This window comes from Ricinus communis, chromosome 5 (assembly GCF_019578655.1).
Source record: "Ricinus communis isolate WT05 ecotype wild-type chromosome 5, ASM1957865v1, whole genome shotgun sequence".
Taxonomy (NCBI): Eukaryota; Viridiplantae; Streptophyta; class Magnoliopsida; order Malpighiales; family Euphorbiaceae; genus Ricinus; species Ricinus communis.
The window spans coordinates 4236775-4248259 of NC_063260.1; the positions used below are offsets into that span (position 1 = coordinate 4236775).

The following is an 11485-nucleotide window of genomic DNA, read 5'->3' on the forward strand; positions in this document are numbered from 1 at the left end:
ATTTTGAAGATGTAAATGAATTGAGTTGAATGGACACATCTCAACAATCACATAAAATTAAATGGGTTATATCAGTAAGTCAACCCGTTACAAGACTTATTTTTAGCCCATTACAAGACTTATTTTCAGCCACGTTATAAACATGTCAATCTATTTATTAATCTAAAATTACTAAAGTTCAAGTCTAACCAGAAATATATATATATATATATATATTAGGTCTATATTATTTATGTTTAACTCGAGTTTAAGATCAAGTCTGAATTTTTATTTCACACTCAGTTTATTAATATTTTGACAATTTTAAGGATGTTATTTTATGCTCATAAATATTATACATTTTAATATTATCCTTATTCAATAAAGTTGGTTTTACAAGAACCCATAAAGTTGATGTCAAAGTGGTAAAGGGTGAGATTTGAGATGCAAGGATTCAATGAAGGGTATTCTTAGCTCTTAATTTTTTTATTTTTTATTTTTGGAATTAATTGGTTGTAGTTTTAGTAAGTCTAATCGTGGAAATAATTAATAAATGATTTTTTTTTGTGCCTTTCTTTTTTAATTTCTAATCCAATTTTATGTTAAAAAGTTTAAATCTTATTAGATTAAACACAATACATATTTTCTTTCTTTCTTACAAGTCCTCTAAATTTGATTCAGATAATATATTTTTAATATAATAATATGATGTAAGAAATATGAATAGTAATATAATAGTGCCTTAATCTAATCTAATAATAAGTTGAGACCACTTAAACTTCCTCGCCAAATTAAAAGACAAAAAAATTGTGATGACACTAAACAATTAAAAAAATATAATTGTAAATATTTTCTTTATTTTTGTTAATATATAGATAGACAAACCTAATTTAAGAAATTAATAACTAATAATACACATATCTCGGATTTTCCAAAATAGAAGCTTAAATAAGAAACTTCTACTCGAAAATATTACCAAAAAAAAAAAAAAAGATCAAACTTTCCACAAGTGCTAAAATCTTTCCAATTTTGAATCACTTGCCATTAAATTGTCTCATTTAATTCGTTCCAATCCTCTATTAACGAGGATTCTCTTCTTGCCTTGCTCAAACCACAGAGCAAGCCCTATAAAATCATGCACAGGCCCACCCAGGCCATGACTCCCTCCGCTGAATCTTCTGAAAAAATTATACAAAAGAGATCATCTAAAACGAAGAGACCATAGTTATGGCTTCAAAAGAAACCCAGAAATGGAGTCGGGAAGAGAACAAAATATTTGAGATGAACTACGAGCATCTCATGAAAGAAGAGTGGGAAAGGGTCGCTTTGCTGCTTCCTAACAAAACTGTGGATGATATCAAGTTGCACTATAAGTACTTGTTGGAGGATATTGAGCTGATCGAGTCTGGACTGGTTCCTCTTCCCAGTTATGCTGATGATAATGACGATAATTATGATGATGATGATAATGACGACTGCAAGGAGATACTGAAGCAGGAAGATGGTAATGGCGGTAGAATAAATGTCCGAGAATCCCAGTGAAGATCGAGAAGAACCTTCATCTTCTTGCTTTAACAAAGTTTGAGTAATGAACTGAAATTAGAACTACTGGCATGAAGTTACTAACTAATATACTGGGGTTATCAGAGAAGAAATTAGTGCTTGTTCTTTTGTTTTTTCTTTTTTGGTTTGTTTCTTTTATTTTTTATTCTTGTTCTTGTTTTTAATTGCTTGATTTATGTAGTGAGAGAAAGTCACTCGAATTTAAATTTTATTATTCTAATAAAAACATGAGTCAAATTTCAGTTAATATTCACTCTTTAATTGAAGTCAAATTCCAGTTAATATTATTCTTTAGTTGATATTTTTATCGCTATTATATTTAATCACAATCCACGGCTCGTCGTAAAAGCGAAAATTTACCCGGTATAGAAAAGATGACTCAAACTTAAAATTTATCATTCTCAAGAATAAAAGTTCATGCCATTTGAGCTAAGGTATTGTTTGGCTTGAGGAATTTTAAAATCTATGAATTTTTAAAATTTTATCGATAAGATAAATTTTTGAGGATAATATTAGAAAAAAAATTATGATAACCTATCATTCTTTTAAAATGGTAGATTTTAGACTTTTTCATCTTCTAAGTGGAAAATTAAAATCCTAAAAAAACAAGTAATTTTAACAGACGAGTGATTTTTTAAAATCTATGAATTTAGACTAGTTTTTTTTTTTTATTTACGAACGATAAATTTAAACTAAATTCATGAATTTTATAAAATTTTCTGTATGAAATCCATCAATCCAAACCATTCTAAATCTTTTATGTGTAGAGAAAGAAATTTGATATTTAGTATTGGATGCAATTAGAAAGAAAGATACTCACATTATTAGTAGTTCAATTCTATGTGTAGTTTTTTTTTTTTATGTGTTTATATAGAATTTGTCGGGAAGTATGCAATTTAATTTTAAGAAATTAACATTAATGTTATTATTATTATTATTATTGTTATTATTATTATTAGAGAAGTATCAATAATAGCACTTATTTAGTTAGAATGTGTTATTCGGGATGCAGACATTCTTATCATTAATGTTAAATAACTTTAAATTATTATATGAGGAGCATAACTAGAAAAAGAAAAAACATAAAATTCAAAAAAGAAAAACTACCATATGGATAATATTTTTACACTTAAAGGATAACTGTATTTTTATATAATAGTAACGTATGTTGTACTTTGTTAGAATTTACATATATATATATATATAAATGCAAAATAGAGTCTTTTTTTAAGTATTTAGATCTCTTAAATACTTTATGATCACCAGAAATTATTAGAATACATATACTAAACTTCTAATCAAATTTAAGACCTTTTTTAAATAAAATTATATTATATTTTAATAGTAATTCATATTAAGTACGTTTCAAACTCTATAAAAATAAAATATATAAACTATCCCGCACCAAAATATAAAAAGAAAATATAAGTTATTTTATTGTTTTAAAATACTTTTTATCTCTCAAATATAAAAGCGCTATAAAATTTTAAATTTTAGCAAAGAAAAAATTAAGAGCTCAACCATTAAATAAAAGATCCAAGAATGTAAAGATAAATAATATATATATATCATTTAATAACTCAAATCTAAACGACCACAGCTAATATTTGATACTTGGAGATTTTAAATCCATTGGGAATTAACGTAGGAAAAGCTTAAAATTTGAAAACTATTTTTAGGAAAAAATAGATATAATTCTTCAAATATATTCTAATAATAAAATATAATATGCAAAAGTTAAAAAGTTAGTAATTTATTTAAAAAAAATGTCAATTCGGTGACTTTTCCAAAGATCCGCTTAATTCAAATGGATTCACAGTTTATTTAGATACAGTTATGAAAATTTAGGAGCTCATTTGCAATTTTGACATAGTTTTAACGCCAAACGGCAATTCTAGAGAAGCAGTCCAGTAGATTTTTTAAGTCCCAATACTGTTGACCTTTTTCTTTTATAACGAGTATATAATAAGTTCGATTTGGTGCAACTGGGTCCTTCAACTCTTTATATCATAAAATCGGTGCACAGGAAAAAAAAGCTTCACAATTGAAAAGAAATAAAGAGTCGAAGGATCCAATTATACCAAATCGAACTTCAAAAGGGGTTAAAAATCCAAATTAACAAAATCTCACCAATAATTGTAATGACCAAGCCAAACTCTCTTCACTGTCGCCCATACTAATTCTCCTCCTCCACCTCTCGCCACTTACCGGTGTTCAAGGAAACTCCTCCTGTTTCTCTTCCGAAGCTTGAAATAGAGAAACAGAAAAAGATGGCTGAATTATGTGGAATATCTATTAAAACGGAGATCGGAAGTGAGAGTAACGAAATTGAATGGTCCAATGAGCTGGACCATGCTCCTTTCCTACTCCGTCGAAAACTGTTACTGTCCAGGAGGCTCAATTTAACTTCCACTGCCACCAATTCAATGTGAGTTATTTTTCTTTCAGTTTCTATAGGTGGCTTTTTAATTTTATTTTTTTTATAAAATGATCTTTTATTAATGTATTTTTAATGAATTTTACAGGCATCAGGAGAATGTAGTCGTAAAAAAAGAAGATGAACAATGCGATTCGCAGGTAATTTAAGGCTTTTGGGCATATTCCAATTCTTATATTTTTATGGTTAGGAGTAAGTAGAAAATTAACTTAAACATGTTTTTTTTTTTGTTTTACAAGTTTTGATCTATTTTCGCGAATGCATGTGGTTGATATAAGTTATTTTAGACGACTAGATTGTCTTAAAAAGTTAAATGATGAATGATTTTTGTGTCTGAAATGGAAAATGTAACTCGGTTTCAGGTTTTCCCCGTCAGTAAAGAGATAGGTCGGCAGTCAGTGCAACTCCAAAATCATGAAACTAAAGTATCTTTAGGCGTTGATCCTGTAGTAGCTTATAAGTGTTCACAAAATGGCACTGCTTGTCAAGAACTGGCCATGCCAGGAGATTCTGACAGCCATACCACTGAAGTGCATAGACACACTTGTCTCAATCAGGTAACATGTTTGGAAAATGATATTAGCACCTTTCGGCTCGGCATATTTCATGGTGATGTATTGAAATTTTTCCAAATCTAAAATAACTGTGCAGAGTTTTCTTGCTTACAGAGTTCAACAGGAGACAGTGTGTCTGGCTCCTTTGATGCTGACCTGAAAACATTGAAACTCGAGAGTAGCGTTTCCTCTGATTCAAATGACTTTGCAGATGATCTTGATCACATTATACTGAAAGAACGGCATAGGATGCTCCTTCCGAGGTACAGTTTTTTGATGATATGTTCCACTTGGGGCCCTGCACCCAAAATTTTATTCCCCTTTCCCTATTTAACTCTCATTTATTTTTCTTGTGTTGTTAATTCTTATTTATTTATTTTTGTTACAGTAAATTAGTGAGAATCGTGAAACCAATTCCGGAGGTAATATGTTATTTACATATTGGACTGTTTAGAATCCATTCTGTTGTACGTTTTTGGTTTTTGTTCTGTTTTAGAAGTAAATAATGTTAATGAAATTTTCAATTTTTATGGTAATCACATGGTTTTTCTAGTTTTCTCAGCTTGATTTTCTAAAATTACACTATTTGAACTTGGAAAGCAGAAACTAAAACAGAAGACAGAAATGATAGCAAACACACTCCAAACTTCATATATATGATATCTCATCAGTCCTTCAAGACTGTTCAAATACTTTTGAGGTATACTCATTTACATCATCTGCATTGTCTGGTTGAAAAGCATTTGCTTTCCCACTGAAAGATTTGCTTTAGCCGTGGCTTTCTCATAAAGCAGCAGCAAAGGAAGTAAAGAAGGTTTATGTCTCTTCAGTTTCCTTGTAGTTTCAATGTCAGTACCTAGGTTATGGCTTAAGTTTAGGTCCTTTCCACTTTTATGCTGTTTCTTATTTTTGGGAACTCCTTTATCTGTTTTGTACTTGTGCTTGCTGGTCAATGCATAACAATTTAGCTTTGTAGAAAGAAAAACAGCATTGCTTTAATTTGCTTCTATGTCTCTAAGAGTACTTCAAGATAAACTTTGAGCAAGTGTTATAGCTTTAGCAATGCAACTGATTCTCAGCAATGGTATATTTTATACTTTTGGGGATTTTTCACTTACTTGATAACTGGTTTTGCACTTGACAAATGTGAATTATGGTTATTTCTGCAATGCCTATTTTAGAGTTGTTTTACTTTAGTATTTGATTTTCTAACTTCTTTTCCTACTTGAAATATATGGATAAATCAATATATATATACTTATATGGAACATATCTAAGGCAGGCTTTCTTCTCCTTGGGAATTGCCATGCCAATGCCTATATCAGATTAGATTGCAAAATACTTATTGATTTTGCAAATCAAAGAGGCAAGGAAAATATAGGAATTTGTACTTTCGTTCTCATTATCTCTCAGAAATATGGTATCTTCCCTGTGAGCCTTGGATTGATAAACCTTAAAATAGTTAGTTTCCTGCTTGGATTAAAAGAAAACTAGATATAGGTGTATAGATATACTAATTTGATTTGAACCAAATTGGAATTTATTTTGGGTCATTCTATATTCGTTACTTCTGAAAGCTATTATATGAATTGCTCATCTCAGGAAACACCAATGGAGTCTAATTCAAGTGATACAATTAGTAATATGCCTGCAAGCAGAAATGGTACTTCTGATTCAACTTTGTTGAATTTGGTCAAAGTGAAGGCTGAACCATTGGATAATAGCCAGGATGAACCAGGCATCACTGCTGCGGGTAATCTCTCCTTGAACTTAGTATCAGTGAAGAGCGAACTGGATTGTCCTGGTGAACTGCACAGAGACAAGGTAGATGACATGCAAATGCAACAGCGGATGAAGCTGCAGACACTGAGAAAAGTTTCTAAATCAAGCACTTCAGGGAATTTTGAATGCTCGGGGAAAGTTCTTCCTTCTTCTCTTGAGAATGGCCCTGCTGATCCAGAAGCTCCAAATCCAATTAGGATTAGCCGCCCAAGGAAAAGGAGGAAGACTGCCACGTATTATCTTTTTGTTGTCTTATTTTTTCTGTTTTGGAGTATTATTTTCTACCTTAGTGCTCACTCTTGTTGAAATGAGAATCGTAGGGATTCAATTGAAACCGCACTGGAGGAAGATGCACCTGGACTACTGCAGGTAATGGATGCTTGATTCTCTCTTTGTCATGAAATTCAGGTTCTTTCTGATCATATCATTTGGCAGGTGTTGATTGAACAAGGAGTATCAGTTGGTGAAATAAAGCTTTATGGAGAGACAGATAATGATGAACCCATTGATGAATCATCAATTGAAGATGGCTTTACAGAGCTTGAAGCTGTAATATCGAAGGTTAAACATGTGTTCCTGAGAATTGATTTCTTTTGTGGCTAATGATGAAATTTGAATCAGTTCTCTTCTCTTTTCATCGTTCAAAATAGATAAATGTTGGATTAAATGTTTTTGGTTCCAGAAGAATCATATTGTGCTTTGTAAAGTCATCTCTCACTGATGTGAGCATATTTTTCTTTGACAGATATTTTTTCAGCAGAACTCTTTATTGAAGTTTGCTACTTTAAAGTGTGCAAAGGGTTCAAAATCCAGTTACTGCTTGGGTTGTCTATTTTCACTTGTGGAGCAGGTAGTGAGTCCATCCTAAAGTGGTGATTTAAACATGGTCAGCGCGAGACTTATGTTTACACTCTTACTTTGCTTTTCCTGATATACTAAAGAATTTATCAATTGTTATTCATTAGTGGCTCATCTTTTACAGACACGATATCTAAGATTTCGTAATTGGCCTGCTGAATGGGGTTGGTGCCGAGATCTCCAGTCATTTGTTTTTGTCTTTGAAAGGCATAAAAGGTAATTTTACTGAGAACAATTTCTAAAAGTTCATCTGGGTTCATTGATAGATAGCGGTAACTAGTTTTACTTCAATGCAGAATAGTGCTAGAACGTCCCGAGTATGGCTATGCAACCTACTTCTTTGAGCTGGTTGACTCTTTACCCATTGATTGGCAGATCAAGCGGTTGGTGACTTCCATGAAACTTACTAACTGTGGCAGGATTAACCTAATTGAGAACAAGACATTAGTGGTAATTACCAAAATGTGTTTCACTAGCTTGTTATTGTTATTTAGATGGGCTCAATTAAATCAGTTGCTAAATTAACTAGCATTTTAGTTTGTTGATTGGCTATTTGTGATTTGTTCTATTCTAATACATTTATGAGTACTCTGCATGCTTAAAGTAGTTTATGGGCTTGCATGGTTATTTTTTCTTGCTCATTTCTGTAAAGAGTCCAAATCAACCAATGTGTTACAGTTATGTAACTTTCCTGGTCGAATTGTAACCAGTAGTCTGTGGCTGTTTTCACCAAATCATAAAAATGTTCAAAATGTTTATAGAACTAGTTAGGTGTGATTAGGTTGGTAGACCGTAATGTCGTCATGGATCAGGCACTGCAGTATCAAACATTTGTTCTCAAAACTCAAATTTTACATAAAGATCAAAAGTTGTTCAAGTCTTAGAATGTCAATTTTCCAAACGAGCTTGGGATTTTTTTCAAGCTTGTCTGGTTTAATATAATAACATCATTTTATGTTATTAATGCAGCAAGCAGTATTGGTAGCACTTTTACGTTTGAAAAAGACCGTTGATGAAGTTTATTGAAAATTTTATATAATAGATGTTTATTACGTGATAAAAATATATTCTTCAGGCTCTGTTTAGCACTGGTTAAAGCCTTAAATGCCACAACTTACAAGTACAGTTTGCTGAATTAATGGAGCCAGAAAGTATGCAGATGAGATATTCTTAGCTTGTCATTAAGTTGTTTTGTTTAGTACATTTGCAAAAACAACTGGTGTTTTTACTGCTTATGCCTTTCCTCATACCCTCTCTCCATGAGCAGTAGTTAGAAATTGATGTGACCTTAAAATGTAGCTGTACGTAGTGGAATAGTCTCAAGTAGTAAATTAGTTTCCTGTCCCCCTCCCCCCCACAACCCTGTATCTAACCCGTTTAAATCTTTGATAAAGGTTGGAGAAGACTTAACCGAAGGTGAGGCAGAGGTGCTAATGCAGTATGGTTGGACACCAAATAGCGGCTTGGGAACTATGCTTAACTACCGTGACAGAGTGTTTCATGACAGGAAGAATGAGAAGGACAGCTCAGAGTGGAGATCGAAAATAGGTAAGTTGCTGATGGACGGTTTTAATGGCGGTAGTATTGTTTCATCTAGCATTGAGGCAAAAGTTTCAGAACTTAGGGCTGATGAGAACCCTGAAATTAAAACGGAGTTGTAATCAAGTCTTAACATACATAAAAACTTTAGATAGCAGTGATTAGGCTTTTTTTCACAAATTAACCACACAAAATTTACAAATCTGTGCTGCTAATTGTTTTTCTTTGGCGTGTTACTCAAATGTGGTATTCTTTCCTCTCCCAATACACACACACACACACACACACACACACACATGGGGTTGGAATGAGTTAAAGATGACAGTCAAGACTCTGGTTTAGTATATAATTATTTTGTTTATCGAATGAGAAATTTGTTCTTGTCGGCCTCCTTTCAATCTTAAAGAGATATTTCCTGCAGGAAGATCAAACAGATATAGAGAGGCCATTATAACAGATCTATGTGGAGCACAGATTTCGGATTAAAACTGAGCATCTTTTTTTCTGAAGAAGTATAGGAAAATGCACTTTTTTGAAGTCTTTTATGTTATGTTTAGTTGAAATTCATTAAGAAATCCGTTTCATTTATAAATGATTTTTATTTATTGACGCATGAGTCCCTTTTAAAACATAGAACTTAGAATGCCAAAAGCTAATAACTGATATTTGCATCGTCCTCTTCTATTAAATTTACTTGTAACTAAAAACCTTGGAGCTGTGGATACCGGCTAATAATTGCTTTTCTCTTTGTATGTATGAAATGGTAAGTGGATCCAAGAAAATTGATTACTAAAGGAAAATGCTCAACCGGCTAATAACTGCTTTTCTTCTATGTATGAAATAAATGTGATTTCACAAGTTTTCTTAAAGTGGGCTTTAATTTCTTTTATGCCACTTTAGTACTTTTGGGCATTTTGCGGATATTTGGCTGAGTACAGATGGGTCTAGTACGGTATTATACGAGAAACGGGGTATTTTTATAAAAAATACTTTCTTTTCAAAATTATAGATCTTTAAAATACAATTATAGATCTCACGAAATTGCTTTGTTTTTCATTAAATATTTGTTTGTTTTGGTTGATTTCAACCAACATTGATGGAATCGACACATCGACACATTTACAGATGAAGATGATTAATCAATCTGAGTTGATATGAAAAGAATCTTAAAAGAAAGATAAAAAGTAAATTCAGAAATATTGTTAAACCAAAAAAAATATAAAACAGAATTAAAAATCAACATATACTGCAAATAAACAAAAAATGTTGATTTATCATAAAAATAATAATAAGAAAATAACGTAATTAAAGGTAAGCTATAACATAAGCAAAAATAAATTCAAAAACGAATAATTTGTAATAAAAATATTAATTTATTGTAAAAAAATTAAAAATAAACAAAAAGAACAATAAAAAAACAACATACTGGAAGGTAAACCATAGAATGACAGAAAATGAATAAAAAATGCTAGTTTGTTGTAAAAATAAATTAAAAATGTTAAATTATTGCAAAAATAAACTAAAAAAGTAACATATTTAAAGATAAATTATAGCATAACAAAAAATAAATTAAAAATAAATTAAAATTTAAATATTTTAAAATAAAAATATTCATTTATAGCAAAAGATAAATTAAATATAAATAAAAAATAAAAAATAACAAAAATCAGACATAATATGTATATTGCATCCAATATGACATATGAAATATCAAATACTTGGAGAAATATCACTCTCGACATGCATGTAAAAGTAAAGATTATTTCTCTTTTTTTTTTTTTTTTTTTTTATGTTCTATCATTCTCCATTTTTTGATTTATTCTTCAACTTTTGTTCTTCCATTTTTCTTCTTCAATTATACTTCTATCTCATTTTCTTGTTCAAGAATAAAGATCCATTCTCCATCTTGGCTCGGAAGATGACTCATTCCACTATTTTTTTTTTTCACTTAAAGAAATGTCACACATAAGAAAAATATTGTTTCTCCTTTTTTTTTTGCCACACATTACCAATCACTAACAAACTCAATTTCTTCTCCTCTCTTTTTCAATACATTTCAAGATTATTTAATTCTCTCTTCTATTTCTCTTCAATTGATGTTTAATTTCTCTTAAGTATTCTTTTCTAGCTACTTAATTATAAAGCTATTTGTTATAACTATTGTTACTATATTTAAGAAATATTTACTGATTAAAATAGAACTATTTAAATTCACTAAGAATTATTTAAATGGGTCTTGCAGAAAAGAATGTAATCTTTTTATTAAATTTTTTTGAATAATTTTTTTAATAAAAATCTAATAATTAATTATCAATTTTTTGGTTAATATATTCACATTCACTTTTTTTTTTTTATTTGAAGTTTTTTTGAGAGACATTGGAACATGTTAGAGGACAACCCATTAAAAAATAAATAAAAAATAAGAAACACCGTAAAAAAAGTATAAAAGAAAATAGAAATACGACACTGAAAAAAAGAAAAAGGAAAATAAAAAATCGCATGTTTTGTGAAGTTTACTCTTATTATTATTGAAGAATTTGTATGATATTAATATATTATCAAATTCCGGTATTTTTTAAAATTAAAAAAAAAAATCAAAGGAATCGAAAAGATATTAAATATAAATTATATTGAATCAATTTTTTCAATCTAAAGAAAAGAAACTTAGTATTCGGTGCCATTTTAGTACTTAAAAGATAAGAGAACATATGTAATGGTATTACTCGACAAATAAAATCATAACTCTTATTATGAAAGTTTAAGGTACTTCTAA

At 30.2% G+C, this 11485-nt stretch overlaps 2 protein-coding genes across 3 annotated transcripts; both read left to right on the plus strand.

Moving 5' to 3' along the window:
- Nucleotides 1–246: 246 nt before the first annotated feature.
- On the plus strand, nucleotides 247–2451 carry LOC125370174 (transcription factor RADIALIS-like). Its single transcript, XM_048374834.1, has one exon. It carries the CDS (start codon nucleotides 1207–1209, stop codon nucleotides 1519–1521), a length of 315 nt encoding a protein of 104 aa, XP_048230791.1. The 5' UTR covers nucleotides 247–1206; the 3' UTR covers nucleotides 1522–2451.
- A 1114-nt stretch (nucleotides 2452–3565) lies between these two features.
- On the plus strand, nucleotides 3566–9321 carry LOC8272187. 2 transcript variants are annotated; one of them, XM_015727069.3, is made up of 13 exons: nucleotides 3566–3970; nucleotides 4068–4119; nucleotides 4342–4536; nucleotides 4648–4796; nucleotides 4922–4955; nucleotides 6136–6548; nucleotides 6636–6684; nucleotides 6751–6876; nucleotides 7061–7165; nucleotides 7298–7389; nucleotides 7470–7623; nucleotides 8568–8721; nucleotides 9134–9321. In XM_015727069.3, the coding sequence occupies exons 1-13, from the start codon at nucleotides 3813–3815 to the stop codon at nucleotides 9196–9198; spliced, it is 1746 nt and encodes a 581-aa protein (XP_015582555.2). In that variant the 5' UTR covers nucleotides 3566–3812; the 3' UTR covers nucleotides 9199–9321. The 2 variants fall into 2 exon arrangements, with proteins under 2 accessions (XP_015582555.2, XP_002531924.2); XM_002531878.4 differs by lacking the exon at nucleotides 9134–9321 and having other exon boundaries at nucleotides 3567–3970; nucleotides 8568–8914.
- The last annotated feature ends 2164 nt before the right edge of the window (nucleotides 9322–11485 follow it).